The sequence below is a fragment of the Miniopterus schreibersii genome (genome assembly GCF_964146895.1).
Source record: "Miniopterus schreibersii genome assembly, chromosome: 12".
NCBI lineage: Eukaryota > Metazoa > Chordata > Mammalia > Chiroptera > Miniopteridae > Miniopterus > Miniopterus schreibersii.
Genome location: NC_138112.1, coordinates 46,128,877 through 46,151,999, shown reverse-complemented (window position 1 = coordinate 46,151,999; position 23,123 = coordinate 46,128,877). Strand labels below are relative to the sequence as shown.

The 23,123-nt window shown below is 39.2% G+C and overlaps 1 protein-coding gene across 35 annotated transcripts in view; it reads left to right on the top strand.

Moving 5' to 3' along the window:
• Window positions 1-23,123, top strand: part of SOX6 (SRY-box transcription factor 6) — a 512,419-nt gene that overhangs the window by 408,666 nt on the left and 80,630 nt on the right. For 25 of the 35 annotated variants that reach the window (XM_081154504.1, XM_081154513.1, XM_081154524.1 and 22 more), the window contains one exon: window positions 76-198. The exons of the other annotated variants lie outside the window; for them this stretch is intronic. In XM_081154504.1, coding sequence (XP_081010630.1) covers window positions 76-198 — 123 coding nt within the window. The remainder of the gene's footprint in view (window positions 1-75; window positions 199-23,123) is intronic. 35 annotated transcript variants of the gene reach the window in all.

The window sequence follows — 23,123 nt, the reverse complement described above, 5'->3', positions numbered from 1 at the left end:
AATATGTGTTCTGTTTCATGAGTTCTGACAGTATGTTTTGTCTTTTTTTTTTTTTCTGAATATGCTACTAAACAGAAGGGTCATGTCTCCCACCCACAAATTAACCCAAGGCTAAAAGGCCTAAGTGACCGTTTTGGCAGGAGTTTGGACACCTTTGAACATGGTGGTGGCCACTCTTACAACCACAAACAGATTGAGGTATGAATACTTCCATTGATGCTTCATTGGGCGGGGGACTGGATTGTTCAGTCATGTTCTAGGCTTTTTGAAAAAGGGGTGAACACTAAACCTAAACACTAAAACAATAATCATTTACTATTTCTTATTCCTAAGGAGGCTCATTTTTGCCCCGTTTCTTTCATAAAAAAAGGCAAATGTCAAACCAATGCCCCTGAGTTAGGTTGTTAGTTGCAATCTATGTATTTAGGCAAATTCTTTACATTATGAATGTCTTCAAACCATCTTTATTTCCCTTACTTCTTTTATTTTTTTAATGTATAGTGATGTATAATGTTTAAAAAACACTTGAACTATTAAAAAATATCTCATTGGACCATATAACAACCCTGTAAAGTTGATAGAATATAATTCTGCTTGTACAAACAGCTAAGGTTCGGAGAGGCCAAGTTATTTGGCCAAGGTTACAAAATATTCACAGAGTCAGAGTTTTTACCCAGGATTTCTAGCTCTACCTAATTCAGGTTTCCTAACTCTGTTTTCTCAGGCTGAAGGAGGGACAGGTGCCTGGGCCTGACTAGTTGCTTTTTGCCCCATAAACTTTGATAGTGTTCCTTTTATATTTAACTTCCAGTAAAGTTTTTTTTTTCTGTGTGTGGGGGTATTCTTACTATTGGGATAAGGTGGCTTAAATGGCTCTTTGGAAAACCAAGCCCTTCTCTTCTACAGGGACCTAGTCTTTCTCTAATTTCATGCTTGATTCCTCTCCTGTATCATCAGTGTTCCTCTCTGGGACTATCAAGTACTGGAGAATTGCCAACTATCTGTTGAATCACACAAAAATGGAGACAGGTTACCTCAGACTGAAACACACTTTGACTTTCTGGGTTAGATGTAATACTACATTTTATATTCTAACCTAGGATGGGAAATTCATTTAAAAGAAGAAAGAAAATAATTACAGCCAGCAAAAGTTGTATATTCAGCTTCTATTGGCTCTGCCAGTCTATACATTTTAAATGCTATATACTCAGTCAAGTGTCTGTTTGATGTCTCCTCTGCGGCTTTTGAATCTGCATGTTTGGAAAATGATAAAGTTTGCTCCTAAGAAGAAAGAAGACGACACGATCAAAGGCCACCTTGGGAATAGCCTAGGGAAGAGCTCCGAGCTTGTTGCCCACCTTCCTCCTTCCCTTTCGCTTTGATGTACAAGGTGTACAGGGGGTTTCCACCCAGACATGACCGGACATATACTCCTGGAGTATCGGCTGTCTTCCATACAGCCAGAAGGGATTTCTTTTCTAAGGCTTTTGGATGTAGAAAAGGTGCCATATTTCTGGACATTCTGAAAATCTACTATGTTTAGGATTGATTGCTAAATGGAGAGAGAACTGGACATTAAGAACAAACCTTTGTGTGTGATGACAGTCAGCAAGCTTACTTTTCAGGACAGATAGTTTGTTAAACTTTCAAGTGCTTGAAAGAATGTGAAAGCAGCTGGCCTTGGCACAAATGCAAGACTTCCTCTCCTCTTTTACTTCTTGAGGTGTTGAGGTCTATCCCATCATACTTCTCTTAGCTAGTTCTCTACCCAACTTTTCTTTCACTAATTTTTCAGGAGTCTCTTATGTTTACTTCCTTCCATCACAACATCACTAGCCCCTGATGCTGCCAAGTCTGGCTTCTGCTGGGCTTTTGATACCATAATGTCATACATGTGAGGGCCAGATCTGGGTGGTGCTATAGCAATACTGATTGAGAAGCACAGCATATGCCAATGTCTGTCACTTTTATTAGGCTAAATAGAGAATCCATTAAACCACGAATCTTCACAGCTTTGCAGTTTAAGTTTGGACTGGTTTGAGAGTTTCCTAGGTTTTTATTTATCCTTGCTCTGTTTTCTTGCTCCCATTTTTTGCAACTTTCCCCTGCATGTCAGGAAACCTTTGTTCTGTTTGCTTGTATGCTACACTAGTTAGAAATGATTGACCTTGTTTAAAATGCAGATTTCCCAGACTTTCCAGCTATTAGTCTAATATGTTTATTGGGACATTTATGAACAGCACAGTACACTCATATCTAAGCTGCTACAGACATTAACATTTTAAATCATGAGCAAAAATAGAGAGAAAATTTAATTATATATTGCTTTATTGATTTTAAAGTCTGCTTTCTTTTCTCCCCTTCTTTGACAAGCTAAAATGTCACAGTTTGGTCAACAATCATGATCATGATAAACTGTTGATACTAAGGAAGCATTATAAGTATGGTAACTGGTTTTATTTCTAAACAGAGATTCTTAGTAAGAAAAGTCCACAACACATCCATATCACTACCACCCACACCCTGCTGCATTGTTCAGAACTGGTCCTGTCTGATGTTACAGTTAACTTATACTTTAGAGGTTGTCACTTCTAGCATTAATTAGCCTGGGTAAATCTTAACAGCATTTATAGTCATACCCTGAAGCCTAAAATTTTGTTATCAAGTAGAGAAAAGGTATTTAAAGTGGAAAGACTCTCCTTACATTGGTGTATTCGAGTTCTTTATTTGGAATAAAGAAGATGCAGGAAAGATTTTTGTTTTGTTTTGTTTTCTGTGCTAATGTAAGGCATGATTTTCTCTGCCTCAGGGGCACAATATTAGAAGAGAGCAGGCCAAAGAATGCTATTTTTAGTTGAACAGTTCAGCAGATGGAGTCATGAATACTCATATATCTGAAGGTTGAAGGGCTTGAACCATTAATTTTGATAATGTATTTAACCCTGGGAACAATCAGAAACTGTAACTCTAAGGTTACAGTGCTTTTGACCTTTAGAGAACAGAGGGCATTTGCTATAGTAAACAATATATTATATTGCTACTTATTCCAATTCTCTACCCGTATAAATTTCAGGACCAGTTGCCATTTGCTTTCCTCAGCTATGTTAGCATTGGTCCTTCAAGTAAGTCAAAAAGAATGTTAAGGAATGGGGGACCAGTATAATGAGGCAGTCATGTAAATATGGCCTTTAAATAGCTAAGATGTTAGATTGTTTCTGAATAAATATTGTCTTAGAAACTAAGCTCTGAATGACTTTTTTTTTTTAAGGAAAAAGTGGTTTCAGTGTATTGATTCATTATATGTGATGACTTTCAATATGATATATCTTTAAGGTGATCTTGTTTAGTTTTGTGTTTAATTGGGAGTGATGTTGCCTCGTAGTTGTAGCTTATAGTAAACGCAATCTGGTACCATGTCATGCAAAGTGATACACCTGTCTCATGCCTTCTTATTAAATGATACATGCTCTCTTTCACAAATATAGCAGTTAAATATCACACAGCTTAAGAATTTCTAATTAAAATATCTCTACATGTCAGCATATTGGTAATGTATTATTTTAATCCATTTATTTTGTTTATGAAACAGTGACATATGTTTAGATTGTGAAATATATGAGCCTTAAAAATCATTTTATTGAAGAAAATTAATTCCTACAATGCTGTCTCGGTAATGTGTTCACTCACCCAGTCAGTCACTGGCGGCACTGCCAGTCTTAATGTTGGGTCGACGTACTCACCAGTTTTATCTGCATAGCAGTCTTGGGAAGAAGCAATAACAGTTCTTTTCCTTAGCTCCAAACGACAAGGCTTTCTTTCTTTACTTTTTTTTCTTACTCATTAATTCAAACCTATCCCCCCAAAACACTTTTCGTTGCTTCTATTTTTTTTTTTTTAAATACAAAGAAGGATGGAACAGAGTGCGTCTGTGAGGGATTCTGAAAGACCAATAAAAATTAAAAACAAGCTAGTTACCTTTTCAAAGTCAGACATGGTAATTTGTTTGTCAGCAGGGAGATGTTTGGGTCAGCCCTGAGGTACAGTGACTGTCAGCAGTTATTCCTACAAGACAAGTCATTTCACTCAATGTATTACTGACAGATTGCTCACTTCTCTGAATCACTGGAGAAAACAAACTTAATATTGTTACAGGCAGAGTTTCTGTCTTCATTAGCCTCAGAGAATGATTTTTATCGAGCATTCAAAGCCTACCAAGCTTTAGTTGGAACATATTTTAACACACACGTTCCTATAATGATAGTTGGGCAGTAGTCTAAATGAAAGGAATTAAATATGAAAAATTTAATAAAAAAAACAATATAAATGCATTTTCACTTTTATTTGATGGGCACTATGCATAGTTTAGGGGAGATGTGAGGAAAGGAGTATAATTGGAGCCTTAAAACACTAGGAAAACCTATCAAACATAAGTTATTCTTAAATGAAACTATTAAAATCTTGCCAAGTTTGCAGAGATGGAGAACAATTGAAGTTTTTGCATAAGCGAATAGGAACACATATTTTATTTAAACGATATTGACAGTTTTCCTGCTGCACAGGGGAAGCGAGGAAGTGCCCGTGGGCGCTGAGAACGGCTCCCTGCTTCAGCGCCAGCCGCGTCTGCACGGCGCTGTACTTGGGGCTCCTCCTGGCTTCTTGGCTGCAGCTGTACACAGGCCTCTGCCGCGGGGGTGAGAGGGTGAGCCGGCTTTGCTGGGGGGGCTGGCGAGGTCGTGGCTTCCGAGAGCGCTGAATGAAGGGTTGATTAGAGCGACCTATTGCTGGCTTCCCAGTGAAGAGAAAGGAATGCACTGATTCAAAGTTTGTTTTGAGGATGCCAACCGTGGGGTTGTGCTTTGAGGAGAAATGCTTGCTCTCTCGTAATCAGCCTTCCCTCACCCCCTTGGGCTTTGAGAGTGTGATGGGCCTTGGGGGACCATTATAGCTAGGACCCCACGAGATGGGGACTAATGGGTGAGCTCCACTTTGGAGTCAGTTTATTGGATTAAAGTTTCCATTATTACTTACTTGCCATGTTGTCCTGTACTGGTCTCAAATTACCTTCTTTTTATAGTTTGTTCATTGTAAAAAGTGGATATTTATTCTCAGGGTTTTTGTGAATAGTAAATGGGATTATGAGGTATGTGTTAGATTTCCACAGAAAAGAAAAATAATGAAAATAGGGAAATACTTTCCAACATCCCAATAAGCAGTCAGTCCTGCTCTAGCTTTGCTGCCTAACGTGCTTCTGATGGGTGACTCTAATCTACCACCATGCAAGTCACTGAATTCAGGGACTTTTGTTTCTTTTGTTTACTGTCAAATCCCTAATATTGCCTGGTACAGTATTTGGTAAATTAATGAATTTCGTCTTTGAGAACCAGCTGGGACCCATGCTTCTTTGAAAACTGTTTTCTTTTGGATAAGTTCAGCCAAGTGCTCTCTCTTTAGGAAGCATTATTTTATGTAAAACCACTTTTCATTTCTAGGTAGCCTTCTTAAGAAAAATAGCAGGTACCAGGTGAATCCTTACGGCAGTAAAAGAAATAGAGGCAGATCAGAGAAGAGTGCAAAATACGAAGGTTACTTCCTAGTGTTCGGAAATCCGTCTTACTGTATTCAGTGACACAGGATAAGCTTATACCTACCCACAAATTAAAAAGTTAGATAAAATGGATTTTCTTTTAGAAATTGGATTTTCAGTTGGTTTTAAGGTAATACCTGAAAGTTGAGAGAGTACAGCTCTTTTCCCATAAGCCCTGTTAAGCACTGTATTTAAGTTATTTGACTGATGGGATATTCAGCTATACTCACAGGGATGGTTTAGTAGGAGCCCAGGACATTGGAATTATAAAATCAGTGCAGTCCTCTATCTTTCCTAATATAAATTTTCACCAACATTCATTTAGCTCCAACCTCACTAATTAAGCCACTCAACAGGGAGCTCCCAGTGTGTGAATACTTGTATTTAAATAGACTGTATGTGAGAGGCAATGTGTTCTACAATAGTGACAGGTATTTTTATTCCTATTTTTACCATACTGGAGTTCTGAGGTATTGTTCGATTGGTACCATGCACCCTATGTCTGTATGGGGTATAATGAACTACCTTGAAAATCAGAGACATGATGTGATTAGGATATATTGGAAGGTTAGAAAGCAAAATATTCTAGTGTTTGCCCTGACCCGTGTGGCTAAGTTGGTTGGAGTGTCGTCCTGTACACCAAAAGGTTGTGGGTTCGACTCCCAGTCAGGGTACATACCTAGGCTGTGGGTTCCATCCTCAGTTGGGGCATGTTTCAGGAGGCGACCGATTGATGTTTCTCTCTCTCTCTCTCTCTCTCTCTCTCTCTTCTTCTCTCAAATCAATAAGCATGTTCTCGGGTGAGGAAAAACATTCTAGTGTTTTAGAAAATGCTTCACTTCAGTTTCCAACTAAAGAATAAGTCAGCTTAATACCTGCAACCAACCTTTGATATCATGATATATATATTAACCTAGATCATGATTTTCTGTACCTCGTCAATGATTCCCTAATGCTATTGACCTTGAGCAGCATGAACTAAAACCAAAATAAATAAATGATAGATATGTATAAAACTTCTACTACTTAAAATGTATATAGGTGTTGTCTGCTTCAAACCCTACAGAGTGTAAACATACAGTGGTCATTTGAAGCCAGTTTGAAATAGAGCTGCTTTTAACCTTAGAATAGCCATTATTTGGATCTTTATCAATTTTTACTCTAATTAGCTTATTCCTTTAAAATAAAGGAATAAAATTTTTGTTACTTGAACTTATACTTAACTTTGAATATGATTGTTACAATGACATAACACTTTGTGTGTGTTAGAGTAATATAAAAATCTTTTTTTGAAAGGAAGTTTATAAATAAATGATCATGCTCAGTATATTTGAAAAAGTTTGTATGAAAATTCAAACAATAAATTTAGTCATTCAGTTATTTAACAAATATTTATTTAGTGCCCATTATGTGCGAGGTACTATTCTAGACCAGTGGTCCTTAACTGGAGGCAGTGTTGCCCCCTGGGGTTCAGTTGACAGTTTCTGGAGATATTTTTGATGGTTATGACTCGAGGTGGGATAGAAGTATCACTGGCATCTCGTGGCTGGAGGCCAGGGGTGCAATGCACAGGACAGACCTCCATAGCAAAGAATCATCCAGCCCAAAAATCAGTAGTGCTGAGGGTGAGAAAACCTGTTCTAGATACTGGTGAAATTATCAGTGAGTAAAACAAAGCCCTTGCTCTCGTGGAATTCACTTCCTTGTGTGGCAAAGAGAAAATAGAATAGAAAGAACATATAATAAAGAAAATATAATAAAGACTTAGATTACAAATCTTACTCATTTTAACAGAAATATCCCACCTACCTACATGTTTACCTGAACCTGGGTGGGCAGATTTTCAAAAATTGAGACTTGATTGTTTAGCCTCAGTTCTTAGTTTCATTTTGATCTTCAAAACTAAGCCTTTTATTCTAGCCAGTCACTTTAGGCTAGAACAGTCACAATTCTCCTCAGGCTCTTTTCAATTGTATTAAGCAAACTGTATACCCTGGCTTTTAGTAAAGGAATATTATTTCTGACTGTTGTAGTATAAAAGTCTATCTTTCAGAGCGAAGTAAATATGAAATTTGGTGGGGACCTGGGAGCTGTTCATTAGTTTTTATAGGATACTATTGAGATCCCATAGGATGAGTGGAATCATTCTTGGCAGAGAACCTGTATTTGCTGTGTGAATTGGATAATACAAAGGAAGCTTTGATTTCTTTCTAAAAACAAAACAAAACAAAACAGATATAAGAATAGTATGAATGTTATATATGTATACGTTTATATGCATAGGTATGTATACATACATATATAATACATACTATATAATCTTTTACAGTTTAATAAACAATTTATATATAAAGTGTATAATAAATGTGCTTTGATATTATCACCATATTTTAGAAGAAGAAAGTGAGGCTCAGATGGGTAGGTGACTTGGATCAAATTACTAATCTATTAAACAAAACAGGATTATAATAGATGGATTAAGACTCAGGGGTGGGGGACCTTTTTTCTGCCGAGGGCCATTTGGATGTTTATAACATCATTCTCGGGCCATACAAAATTATCTACTTTATTTGGTCAAACATTTACTTAACTTACCCCTAATGTGATGGCTGGAACTGCTTCTCTTTGTGAGACCTTGGCAGGGCCAGACCAAATGATTTTGGCTCATGGGCTGGACGTTCCCCACCCCTGGTTTAAGTGTATTTTAAAATTTACTTTTTGACCAGGATTCTTTGCTTTAAACTGTGCTAACTAATATGTAACAAAGACAGTCATTTAGAAGCTCCCTTGCTTCACTTATTCTCTTATTATGATATTCAAGTAAATTAAAAGTAATTTAATGAAATTATAAAAGGGAAAATTTTCAAAGTCAACATGACATTCTCAGGATCCCAAAGAGTCTGTGCATTTTCCAAATTTCTAGTTAACTGCCCAGAAGAAACTTGAAGCCTAATAGAATTTAACAAGGATAAGAAGATTTATCATGAAATCTCTTATGCTGTAGGTTTTTTCTGAGGGAAGTGTTTAAAATGTTTCTGCTGAATGCCAGAGCTCTATTCTTGTGAGAGTTTCTGGGGCTGTCTTATAATTTCAAAGTTTGATGAGTCTCCTGGAGTAGCTGGGGAGTGTGCCCTTGCCCATCCCTGGCCCTCGCTGCCCTCTGAGCGTGTTCAGCAGGTTGCATGCCAGCAGACGAAGCAGATGTTCGGCCATCCCGCAACGGAGCGCCTGCTGCACCAGGAGCTGGGGATTCCTCTTGACATCTGGCTGGGGCTGGGTCAGGACGCCTGCCTCAGGCCAGGAGGCTGCGGGAGCCGGGGGGCAGAGAGCATGGAGTCTCTGCTGCTCTTTAAGCGATTAGTGCACCGAAGCAGCAATAATGTTGAATTATCGCTTGGCTGCCTTCTTCTCAGGAATCTTGGGACAATAGGAGAGTCAGGAAGGAGCATTTACAGTAAAGTCATGTTCAGAGAGACAAGACTAATTATAGAGTATTAAAGAGCTTTATTTTAAACGATTTAACTTACAAATAGCTCTGGACAGTGTATGAAGCTTTTTAGAACCATAAGCCCAGTCACTTAAAGAGACTTTTCTCATTTAAACGGCTAGTATAGAACCATTATTTCAGCAGTTTTCCAGTTTTAGAGTTTGGCCAAGTTGTACTGTCGAAGATATAGCATTTGCTAAAAAGAGAAAATACACCAATACTTTAGCTGCTAGAGGAAAATTCTCCTACTTGCGGGAAGGAAGACTTTTAGGTAAGTGATGGACTGAATTATACACTGACTTTTATAGTTTCACTTTATCACACTGCAAACTGCTCTGCATTTGCTACCCAGAGCTGAAACCATCTGTTACCCCAATTTCCTTTATGATATGTGTTGTTTAAGTACAATGGATGTGACGATGGGTAGTTTAAAATGCATTTTGTGATAAACAGTTGTCACATTATGTTGCTTTTCCTCTTATAATTTTTCATTAGTGAGACCTTTGCTCAGAGAAGTCTTATAAGAAGATTATGGCCATTTGTGCTCACAGTTGATATACTGAAGAAGAACGCTGCGCTGCTCTCACTTAACCTCTCGTATTCTAAGGGGGTTATATTTAATTAACACTGGAGAGACGCTGACCTCAGAGGCTATGGGAAGTGATTGAGCTGCATTTTCCAAGCTCTGCTCTAGTCAACTGGGAGAGAAATTTAAAAATTAAAAATTAGAAAGCACTGTTTTCTGAAATTCCCTCTAACTAAGCTGTATTTCAACGGACCATTTAATGCTCAAATGGACAGAGGTATTACTTCAGTCATTGAATTGTATCAAACTCCTTCTCAGAGGCCCAGTTTAAAAACTCTGTAGGAAAAGCGGTTTAGGATTGCATCCTCAATGGATTATCACTCGGTCTGCTTAAAACGAAAAAAGCAAGTAAGGTTTTAAAAGAGAATAAGAGGAAGAAGGCAGGAGAGACAGCCACCGTCACTAACCGCAGCCTCCTCACCCCGGGCCTGCCCCCGTGCGGGCTCCTTAGGCCGTCGGGGTCCTCCCGAGCGCTCCTGCCAGCCGCTGGCTCTGCACACCTTCCTCACGTCCCACGGCGTGTCCCCCCAGCGCCCCGGGCCAGTTCCCCAGGGAGCACACAGCCCAGTGGGCAGCTCAGACCCGGGGCAAGTGAGAACCAGAGCCAGAGGCCTGTTGAGAGCGCGGCGGCCTGGCCGTCACTTCTCCCTCCATTTAGCAATGGTTTCAATAAAGAGGCACTTCTTAGTTGCCAAACTAAATAGTCATACATAATTGATTTATATCCAACCTTACAGTTTCTGAGTTTAGGCCACTTCTGCCCCATGTCCTGATTATGAATCACTTATCATCACATACAGACATCCCTCATCACGAAATAGGAAAATGGCCGGGTGCCATCAGGTGGTGATCGGCCACCAAGCACTGGAACAACGTGCTTGCTTTTAATCTAGCAGCGAGCTTGCTCCCTGACATGTTTTTCATCTATACAATAGTGAATGGCTTGGAGGTTTCAAGAAAGCAGTGCTCAGTTCCACAAGACCTCTTCAGTTAAGAGTATGTGAACTTCAGTCCATTTTCTCTGAACCTCAGTCTCCTCATCTGTGAAATGGAGATAATGGTACCTCCCATATTGTGACTATTAAATGAAGTAATGTAAGCAATTGCCTAGCACAATGTTTGCTACGCGGTCGATACTCTATAAACATCATTTCTCTCCATACCCTTATTTCCCTTATTCATTCATTCATCTGACAAATATTTTTAAAGCATGTGCTAGATACTTTAGGTACTCTATTAAGCAAGCTAAGCAAGTTCCTGCCTCTTTATGGTAATATTCTAGGAAGGAAATCAGTTAAATGAGCAATACTTCAGAGTGATAAGAACAGATAACATAGGGCTGATCATTTTTATATGTGTATATAAATATACTCAGTTACTGATTGACCAAGCTGGTTGTGAACGGGCCCTTTGAAAACTTCTTGTCCTAATACCTATGCCTGATGACTGCTCCTGACTTCAAAAAGCGTGAGGCCCAGTGTAGTACTCTTTAGCAAGAAGTGATCATCAGACAGCGACTAAGATGCTTTAGACTGGACTTTCTACAAAGATACCACCATATTGAAAGAAAAACCTTCACAAATAGACAATAGAGATTGTAAAGTTGCGTAGACTTTGAGCCGAAAAGGTGCTCATTGTCCTTGGGGGTCAAGTCCTAACCCTTCCACTGGTTCCCTGAGCTTCAGCAAATTAATATTCCTATACCCAGATTCTAACCAATGGAATTAGGAATAATACCCCCACAGGGCAGTTGTAAGGAATAAATTTAAAAAATGCCTATGAAAAGTGCTTTGCACACTGTCAAGTATTATGTGAATCATTTGGTTTTGCAGTTAAAGAGACGGAGGCCCAGAGAGATGGATTAACTTGACCAAAGCCACACAGCTTGTAAGTGGCCTGCGTTAGGATGCACAGAATTGTGAGGCAATGGTGTGAAGAACTAAATTTGACTGTGTCTTGTAAATAAATTTTGGATGAATTGAACGGAACTAAAACAGATGGCCAAGAGGACAGTGTATCTCATGTTTCTACCTGAGGTTTTGTAGAGATACATCTCTTGGAATTGAATGTACCAACCTAATGAAGATTATCCTTTAAAAGAACAAAATCCGGCATATGAAAATAAGACCACGTAACAGTACTGGTGGTAGTGATGAGGCCAGAATATAGACTTACATTAATTTATATGATTGATTATTACATGGAAAAAGGTCTAATCATTTCAGTAGTTCAGTCACACATTAAGTCCCCGAATGTTTGTTAAGTGCCTGCTGTGTAGTAAGCCCTCTCTTCTATTTGCCCGATACTAAGATCAGTAGAACTTGATCCCCGCCCTCAAAGGGCCCACAGTCTAGTAAGCAGTGTGGTAATTGTTTAAAATAGATGAGTAAAAATTATATGGGAGGAGGAAGTGTTAAGTTGTGCCTGGGGAAATACTGGTGAGCTCTATGGGTGAAGTGATGTTAAAAATTGAATCTTGAGAGTGGAAGTTTATAAGGTCTATGGGGGAAGGATGCAGAGTGGCAGAGATACAGAGAAGAGAAAAGCACTCCGGATAAAGGACACAGCTGGACTATAGGTGTAAAGCAATAGTGTGGCACATTCAGAAAACGGCAGTCCAGCACAGGCTGAGTGCACAAGAGCACTCATAGGTGAGATCGGAAAGGTAAGCAAGAGGTCAGGTCACAAAGTGCCTTTTACACCACACTTGGGAGTTTGCAGTGCATGTGGTAGACATGATTTTATTCACACCGTAAATGGCCGAGTGGTATAAGGCACAGTGAACAACTTTATGATGTGATATTCCTCTATTAATTTGATCTCTAGTTTATATTTCCCCTTACACTAGATTTACTGGTTAGGGAACTATGTTTGGTAAGATTCATAGTCCCTTTAGTACAATGGTACCCTGTGGCAAGTGAAACTGTACAAATAGTGTAATGATACACACAGAATAAACAAAACTGTTTAAGATGGAAGGAAAGCCAAGGTTCAACCATTTCTCTGGGATTGGGGAAATCTTGTAATCTGCAGGTTGTACTGAGCCCAATCATATTTAGCACATTGCTTCTCAGTGAGTAGGCCTTGCTACTATATTTCAGACAAATTATGAGGCAAGGAGTAAAAATCTATAAAGGAAAGCTATGGTTCTTCTAATTGTTAATGCCTTGCAATTATGCCCCTTTCTGGAATAATAAAATGTTCCTTGGCAGAGGTCAGGATCTCTGCCACTGACTTATTTAACAGATCCTCTTAACATCTGTCCTGCAGACTGTGCACTTTATTAGCAGACAAGAGACCCAACAGACTTAGCCTGCTGTGTCCCCTTTTCACATTCACACAGCTGTGGATTAACTCAGACTTTCCAGAAGGGGACCAACCAGAAGGGACAGTAATGTTGTTGGCTGATTCTAAAAGGATGGGAGAAAAGAGCAGAAACAAATGTTGCCCTAGTACAATTCAGTGTTTTTAGGGTGACAATTACCAGTCTGTTTTAAAAAGGAATAAAAGCAGCTATTTCACTAAAAAAGGAAAGTCTATTCATATCTGTGTGGGAACCTAATCAGGCTCTTGTTTCCAATGACGATGACTCCACAGTCGCACCAGGTCTGCGACAAGAATGCGTCTTTTGTATGCCGATAATGTGGAAACGATAAAATTTCCTTTAAGAGACATATGTGTTTACATCACAAGATGTGTTATTTGACAAAATGCTTTGTTCTCCTCATATTTTCCATGCAGAGTTTCATGCTGGGTTGTTTGGCTGGAAATCTTTGATTAACTAGAATTAGTTGCTGAAATAAAATAGACACTTTTGTTTTATGAGTCCTCTTGCTGAGTCGTAAATTATAGTAAAACATATAAGGAGTGACAGAAAGAAGTGCTGATTTGAACCTCTGACCCACGACAGGCACAAAAACATAAGATCATTCCTTCAAAGAGCTGCACAGAGACATAAATATTCCATGGTCCACTCGGAATTATGCCCTCTTAACAAACTAAAGCTGTGATTTTACATCATGTAACGTGAGTTTTCTAAGGGTGTTACAGTAGGCTTAGAGGAGATACTGAAATTCCGAACCCCCCCAATTAGGACTTTAAATGCTTAAAGGCTTTTTCTGTTGAACAATGGACAATGAAAACAAGAGCAAAACAAAGTTTCTGTTCCCTACACGAATAGCCAAGGGTGGCTGCCCTCTTTCTAGAGAAGTGGCACATTTTATAAATCGTAAGGCTTTCTCAAAGCCTCTTTGGGTCGTAGTGTGAACTTTTTAGTTCCATGGGGCACAGCCTATGGGCACTATCCCAGAGGAGGGGCTGAGAGGGGGAGACACTACTAAAAGCAGAACAGAAACTATTAGCTTAGCCATGAAACGTTTCAGCGGATTGGTGTCCATTCTGCTCAGGATTTTTTTTTCCTTAATAATTTTATTGGATTATTTTTAAACTTTTAGTTAATGTAGGGTGTCTTTCCAGGGCTTCAGTGTAAGCAAAGCTACCTAACTGTCCTCAGTCAAAACTAATCATGATGCGTGCGTTAACTAACCATATTGTGGTGGTCACTTTCACAGTATATACATATATCAAATCGTCACGTCGTACAACTTACACAGTGTTGTCAGTAAAGCTGGGAAACACCTTATTGTGCCCAGTGATGGTGTCTCAGCAGTAATTTGTAAATCCTTCCATTACACCGCTCATGATATTGTGTCTCTCTCTCTGTCTCCCTCTTGCTCTTGCTGTGAGTTCCTAAAAGACAGCATATCTTCTTTGTCTCTGTATCCCTAATTTTTGCTAAAGTAAATCCAAATGCCAAATGTTTTTCTGAGTAAGATCTTCAGAGTAACGGCTCTGAAAAAAGAATATACTGCTAAGATTAAGAGCCTGCAAGTACTGAGTCTCCACTGTTTCCTCTTCTTAGTAGGTTGTGTGCATTAACATACTAAGCAATCTTTTGGAGTAGGTGCTATTATTTTTTCCCATTTTAAAGATATGGAAATTTAAGGCCCAGAGAGATTAAATAACTTGCCCGAGATCATAGTAAACAGTGGTTCTGACTAGAGTGTCCACTTTCATCACTATTCTACGCTGCCTCTCTGAGCAACATGCAAACCTCACTTTTCTAACTTTGTTCTTCGGTCCTTTATATTAACATTTACCAGCTTCATCTGCTGTAAGGATTTTTCAAGGTGGATTATTGAGATATGTATCAGAATCACATCTAGTGACAATAAAGAACTGTGTATGCTTGTTACACACGATTTGAATGACTTTTACTCTGGCCGCTACGTATAAAGTATCATTCCTTTCTGCTAATTAGGGGGGAAGCCATGGGTATTACTGTAGGATACAGATGGTGTATTTACATACTGTAAAATATGCTGAAGTTCTCCAATTGGCAATACTGATAATTTGCAGTTTAAAAAATGACAGTGGAGGTGCCTCTGAAGTAAGGGAAAACACTTTTTTGAATTAAAAAAAAATACAGAAGCAAATATAAGAGGAAAGTAATAAGAGGATGTCATGCGTTATTTCTTGTTTATTTTACTTGATCACTTAAAAGTTAGTTCAAAATACATCCTTATCTCAATATTTATTAGACGCGCACAGTTCATGCTAATATTATTAATATGGAGGTTCTGTTTAATACATCTGTACATTTCATCACAGGTATGAATTTTGTTTATTAGCATGATTCTTGTGTTCATGACTCCAAAGTCTCCTGAGAAATTAAAAACCAATTTTCGTTTAAAAACAGTAAAATAATTTTCATATACTAAACATGTTTATTTCCAACCTGCAACATTTGTTCTGTTGATTAAAGTTTAAAAAGAGCTTTTAGAAAATATTATACTCCCATGCAATTTCGTTTTCCCAAATATATATATTTTTAACAATTTGAGTAAAAACTTTTTTTCCATTGCATACTTACCCATATTTGTCTTCATTCTGTGTTGTTTGGGAGGCTTTATTATGGGTGGAAATTGAAGGGCATTGAAGCCGGGCAGTTGTAGAATATTTTTCAAGCAACAGCATCTGGTTTCTTGGCAGTCGTCATGGGCCAAGGCAAAGCAGCTCTGGCATAGCTCCAGATTTTCTTGTGGGTATTGCTGAGGGATTTCCAGGTCTGCCATGTTGTTGTAATTGTGTTTCCTAGAAACCCAGAAACTCAGAATGGAATCCAAAGTCCGTTCGAGAGTACATAAAGGCTGCATGATCCGGCCCCTTGCTATCTTTTGGACGCCTGACCTGTTACCCTTTGCCCAGCTCACTCTGCCCCAGCCACACCGGCCTGCTTGCTCTTCCTGACTTTCCAAGGACAAGCACACCTTTGCCTCAGGACTTTCACCGCCTTTTGCCTCTGCCTGGGACGCTATCCCCAGATAATGACATGGTTTACTCCCTCACACCTTTTAGGTGTGTACTCAATTGCCTCCTTCTTTATGTTTTCCTGATTTCCTCTATATTTAAAAACTCTCTCTTCCCCATATTATATGCCTGATCACTTTATATTTCATAGCACTTATCACCGCCGGAATTACATATCTCTGTGCTTATTTGTCCTCTGTTTCCCACTCCCTTCCCCAAAATCTCTGCTCACTTCTCTCTTCCTAGATAGTACCTGGCCTGTTGTGGCCACTCAGTAAGTAAATTTTCAGTGAACTTGAATCAAAATTCACCTTTTGGTTTACAAGTCAACAGTGCTTTTAAATATTGGGAACCGGACATATATCCATGTATTGAAGTAACTGACTGAACTCAGCACATGTACTCAAATACATATACCCATTGAAAATGTCCCTGTGGCTTAGTTTATAGGAAATCACGTTTAAATTCCAAATCCAACTTCCAGACTCATTGATGAGTTTCTGTATCTTATTAAAAGAGTCAAGATGCACTTGTTCAAGGTTTCCTTGATGAGCTGCGGCTTTGTGACCGAGAGTTAAGGGAGCGTTACGAATGGGAGCTGCACCACTTGGAGCACAGTCAGAGGGCTGGGCCTCTTCAGCTCTGCCCGCCCAGCTCTTGGAAACAGAAGGAAACAGTCAGATCCAGCCCCCTAATGCCCATTTCCAACTGCCCCCATTATCACCTCTTCAGATATCTTGCTTCAAGAACCAGATTAGTCCTTGTTTCAATGACTGGACTTTTTTGTCTGTAAACAAAGCATTATGTATTTACCTATTTTATTTAGCACCCTAAAGAAAGATGCTTGGAAGAAACAGAGAGGTTGCGTTTTCCTGTTTAAAACTATTGGGTGCTGTGCTGTTTATTCTTGGCGATGTGCGTGTGCAACTCTGTCCCGTCAGGAAGAGCTCTTGTGAGTGCGTTCCAACTAACTGGTGCAATTCAGGAATGAATTTTGAGTCTTTTTCTTATAGCAGACTAGGTGCTCTGTTACCTGATGGATTCCATGTTTTTGTTTTTTTTTAAATTCTCTTCATGTAAGGGTAGGACCTTTGACCTGAGCCTCTCTTCTATTCTCTCCCTCTCTCTCTCCCCCCCTCTCTCTCCAGCTTCTCCTCTCCTCCATACCCTACGTGTTTCCTCCACTCCCCCATTAGCACAAGTTATGTCAGAGGAGCAAACTACTCTGTGCTTGGGAAATAGGCTAGAGGATCTCTAGCCAAGAAAACTTTTTTCAATTCATTTTTCTTTACTTGACATTCTTGAGCCTGCTGCAGGGGACAATGAAATGAATTAAACAGGTCCTGGCTCTCCAGTGGCTTATAGTCAATGCTTGTCCCATTTTTCCTTTGGCTTTGGTAGAAATGCAAATGGCAGAAATCTCAAAGGAGGTGAAATAGGTCTGCTCTCACCTAAGACAAATTTTTGTCCCTTTATGTGTATTTGCATAAACTTTAATTTTAAAAATCTGAAAACACCTTAACATGATTATAATTACCTTAACCTAATTACTATGGTTGCATTTTAAAGTGTGCACATTTAAAAACAAATATTAAAATAAAATTCTAAAATGTAAATCATTCTCAGCTGCCCAATGATTACTTTTCAAGTACATATCGGATAAAATTCTCTTAAATCCTAAGGTCGAAAAACATTCTTTTTTTGAAGTTCAACCCAAAAGCTCTGATAGAATGTACAAATTCTATTTGTATCACTTCCCTAAGAGAGCAGAAGACAGGGATAAATGCATCCCTGTGAATGGTGGACTGGGAAAGCGGAACCTGGGCTCAGGCGTTACTCTGCCTGTTGCTCACAGTTCGTATTCTTTTTTTAAAAATATTACAGGTGTCCCTTTTTCTCCCCAATGACCCATTCTCCCCCACCCCCTCCCCAGTTCCTCTCCCCACCATTGTCCATGTCCTTGGGTTGTGCACATGTGCAAATAAATTCTTTGGTTAATCTCTCCCCCTTCACCCTCCTCCATCCCTCTGACATTAGTCAGTCTCGTCTATGCTTCCATGTCACTGAATCTATTCTGTTCATCAGTTTATTAAGTTCTTTAGATTCCACATATAAGTGAGATCATGTGATGTTTGTCTTTCTCTACCTGGCTTATTTCGCTTAGCCTAATATTCTCCAGGTCCTTCCATATTGTCCCAAAGGGTACGACGTCCTTCTTCTTTACAGCCGCGTAGTATTCCACGGTGTAAATGTCCCACAGCTTTTTTATCGCCATTTGTATTCTTATGCAGATCATTTTCCTCCCCCTCTAGACTTGGGTTTTCTTCACCTGGGAAGCAAAGGGATTGCATTAGATGATGTTTGCAATTCTTTCTTCTGCTGGCATTGTGTTACCAGTATACTACATGGTAGGTTCAAGGAGACAGAAACCAAGAAAGGTGACCTCCATCTCCAGGGTTTTTTTCGAGAGGATGTGAGGAAAGGTATACTCAGGAAGGGTGTGGGCAGAAATGAGAGCAGTTTCAAGCAGATAAAGGCAAGGATGAAAAAGAAGGGTTTTAATTGTCAGTGTTAACAGAGCACCTATTAAATGTCAGGCATTATGTTAGGTGCTGGAGACATAAGAACAAATAGGACTCAGACCTTGCCTTAAGGCACTCATCATTTGGTGGTAGAGAAAGACATTGGGGGTGGGGGAAGAAAGTTCCTAAGTACACAGAGATAGAGGATGTGATATGGTGGGAACACAAAGAAGGCAATGGTCAGATAAAGCTTTAAGGAGAAAGCGATTTTTGAGCTGAGACTCAAAAGATGAGTAGAATTATGAGAAATAAGAGGGACTAATAAAAAAGGAGAAATAATAAGGCAATAGAAAAAATGCAGGGGTGGCAAGGAGATTGACTTGGAAATTAACCCAATATATGAGAGGTGCGGCAGTTCTTCCCCTTTCCTTCTCCCACCTCCTATCTACAGCCAGTTTTCTTCGGCGTCAAGTATTAAGGGTACAGCTAAACAAGTACCTTCTGTGCTGAAAACAAGGACTTCAGTTCTTTCCTTCCATAAAACCGCAGCTATATTTCCTGGATCATTTTGTTGACATTGGAGGTTTATGAGAAGTAAAAGTATTTGTGATCTTTCAAATTATTTTTAAGCTCTCTCCCCCGCCCGCCTGCAGTTTGTAATGGCTTGTTCCTGACACACTTTCTTCCCCGTGCTGAGCGAGCTGACTGCGGCCGCTGGTTACCTCTGTCCCCGCTCCTCCTCCGCCTCCTCGCCCGGTGGGCAGGGCATGGCTGTCTGCACTGTCTCGAGAAGGTTCCAAACCCGGGATCTCTCTGGAGAACCGAGCCGGGCCCGGCCTGGAGTCAGGCAGCCTCAATCAAGTAAATAATGGCAGTTCCTTAAAGACGCCCCCTGCCCCCCCCCCCCCCCCCCCCCGAGACCCTGCCTGTTTCTTTCCGCAGAGCCTGGTGCACAGAGCAGGGTGCAGTTACCCGGCTCTGCTGGGGTTCCCCACGCTGAGTGGGAGCCCAGCGGGTGGGTGAGTGAAGGGAAGAGTTGAAATCTTTCGGGAGCATCTGTGAATCTCTTCGTGTAGAAGGCATTTTCCCTTCTCTTCCTTTCCTTATAATCTCCCGATAGGCAAGCTGCATTTGAGGGGGAATTTTTTTTCTTTCTCTCTGGGCCAGATTCTGACAGGCCACTTAAAAATGCCCTTTCTAATTGAAATGACAAAACACAGGAGAACTTACTCCAAAGAGAATCCAGTGTGAAGTTGTACCTGCTTTCTTTACTGTTGGTTTCCCTATTCTGGAGCATGCTGGTACCAATTTAAAGCCCCTGTTAGTGTTCATTTTATCAAGTTCTCCTATTTCTACCCATACTCTGCATAGTTCTTTTTACTTTATCAGTCTATTAAATACATGTCACTAGGGTATTTCAGGTGTCTTCTGTTGTGGCTTAGAGATTGGTTGGAGAAAGGAGTTGTTTAGATCAAAATTATGCCTCTTACTCCTTCTAGGTGGCTGGTGGTCTCCATTTGAGGATTGTGAAATGACATTTTAGGGAAAGTAGCTGTAAGACATCTGGAAATATAGTTTGCTATTTGAGAGCTCAGAACAGCAGCAAATTCAGAATCTCTCTTCTTGGACAATGATCCTTGTCTTGTGGCTAGGGATAGGAAATGGGTTTCATTGTGATTCACTGTATAGCTTATTTAAAATAATTTAATTTTATCTTACATAAGCAGAAAGTACATGGGCTTAAAAGTGACACTTTTTTCCTATTTTATATAGTTATTTTGAAGATTAAATAATAAATGAAAATTACCTAGCACAGTACCTGAGTTAGTGCCCAATATGTTTGTTGAATTAACACATGAATGAATGGGGGTGATGTTTGTATGACTACATGACTGGTTATGTGAAAAATCATGATTATGGGAAGAAAAAGCCTTGTACTTTTTTTCTATTCCACTCTCCATTGGAGATAGTACATGATTTTATCATAGAAAGCAGGTATAAATATATATGTACATATATATATTTCACATTATGGTAAATATCAGATACATTGTGACACCACCCATTATACTTTGGCATGCATTTAGCTGTTTTGAGGGCAAAGCATGCCTCTCTTCCCAGTTACAATAGTGTTATAAAATCACTCTGACACAATACATTTCTTAGGTCCTGGCCGTAGACCAGTGTGCGTACTTGAAGACACTCAAGAATTTTACCATAAGGCTGAGTTTGGTTGGTAAGACCTACTGTTTTGTGTTGAATCTAAGCAGGCTTAGTTACTAAAGTGTCACAAGGATCCAAATGCAAGATAGGTATCCTCTAAGGCTAGTCTCAGGACACAGAATGCTAGAAACACTATTGGAGGCGTATATTTGTGGATTTGTGAGACCTTCATAGGACTCTCTGAAACGTATTTAAAAGATTAGTCAATGAGTTAGTGTCTTGGTTCTTTGTGTCTTGGTTTCAGTTCATTCGTTTTTGTAGATACTTCACTTTGGGGAAAAGGTCTGAAATTATTGATGTGGCCTAGAAGGCCCTGCTCCTCTCTCACCTCTTCTCGGGCCACTCTGCATTCACTCAACAATCTTGCCACATTGGCCTTTTTAAAGTTCCCCAAAAATATTGCCTCTTTTCTACCTCAAAGCCATAATAATTGATGTTTCTTCTTTCTAAAATGTTCTTTATCAAGCTTTCCACCTGGATAATTCTTACTTAAAATGTTACTTCCTTAGAGAAGCTATTCTGATCCTCCAGACTATGCTAAATACCCTTATTAGATGGTCTCTTGACATTCTGTATTTTTCTTTCTCAGCACTTATCTTAACCATAATTTATAGTTACTGTCTAGGCATTTATTTAATATGTTTCCCTTTCCAGCTCCATTAAGGTAGGGATTATTTCTGAGCTGCTTGTTGTTGTACCTCTAGTTTTTAGCACAGTGTTTAGTTAATAGTAAGCACTTAATAAAGATCCGTCATAGAACAAATTCATCAATTGTGCAAAGGTTGGTTCATCATATATCCATTTGTACTTTTAATGATAACATTGAAGTGGGAGCTAGAACTGAGCGATTATGTGATCTCAGGCATGCTCCTCCTGTTCTCTAGACCTCAGCTCATCGGTAGAGTGAGGAGGTCAGACTAGACTAAATGGTCTGTTAAGGCTCTTTCATTGCTTGATGCCAAGTATGTCAGTGTTCAGCTTACCAAAATTTTAATGCTGACTACTTTATTAAAACTGAACTCATAAAATAGGTGGAATATTTTTAGCCGTAAAATAGTACATGCATTTCTGAAAGTGCTCCTATAAAATGTGAGTGATTTTATAATTTTGAAAAAATATTTGGCTAGGCTCATTTTAACATCGTATGCACTGCATTTATTTTATATATCTCAGATAAAGAAACAGTTCAGTATCCCAAACAATCACTGAGCATTTTTCAAAATTGAAATGGAACAATCTGTATTTACAAAAACACTTCACCAGAGTTTAAATGTTTATGGGACTTTGGATAAGCCTGTGAGGGGCTTTACTACACTGTTGATTTTTTTGAACCTCAGCCGTGTTTGGAAATGAATATTCATTATTATCATCATTCAACTATGAACTATGATCTGAGTATCCTACATGCTGTAAACTCTTATGTTATAGTTAATCAAAGTTTAACCTTCTTCCCATTTAAACCATTGGTCTGTAAAGCAGTTTTCTAACTAAAATTATTTGAATAACTAATAGTTTATCTTCTTTCAAAAAAGGACATGGTAGCATTTAGGGAAACTTTAAATTTATAAGTAACTGGACTGAGAAGAAAAGTTGGTCCTACTCCGTAGTTACTGCTAGAGCAGTATAATTTGTGCTGGAAAAGTTTGACAGGTCAGTGAAACTAGCAAACAGAGCAGCTCTCTAGTCAACATTTTAACAAACGACTTCAAATGAATCATTTCTTGTGAAACAATATAATTTAATTTGCACTGAATTTCTTTTTTAAACTCAACATCATAAAATTATTCATTACATAATAGTAAATATAATCATATACCACTTCTGTTGCCTCATTTATAGGGAGAGAATATCTCTTTTCCAATAAAATAGTCAGTATTCAGAAAATATCGATTGGTTATCTTTTATTTGTAAGGCATTATTGTTGATGGTTGGCATTCAAAAATAATTAGGTTGATCAGGACATCAATAAGCTTACAGTGTATCTAAGATGGTAAGACACGTGCATAACTAAGCACAGGTTGAAAAATGTGACAGGCATCACATGGAAAGTGCAAGCACGCGTTAGGGATCCGCGTCTCACATCGGCATGGTCGCTGGCCGGCTCCGAGACCCGGTGCTCCTTAGCGCCTGCCGCACAGCCTTGTGTGTAAAGCGTATTCAATGAATGTTAGCTTAGAAGGTGAGCTGTGAAACTGTTGGCTAAGCCTGTATCTAGTTAACGAATGGGGCTCTTTTTGTCGAAGTCAAACCTGAAGTCTTCAGTCTGAAGAGCGTGATACTTGACTTTCTTCTGATCTTGTGAATTGCTGAGGTAAAATGAAGGCATAACTGATGCCTAAGGACTCTTGGCTC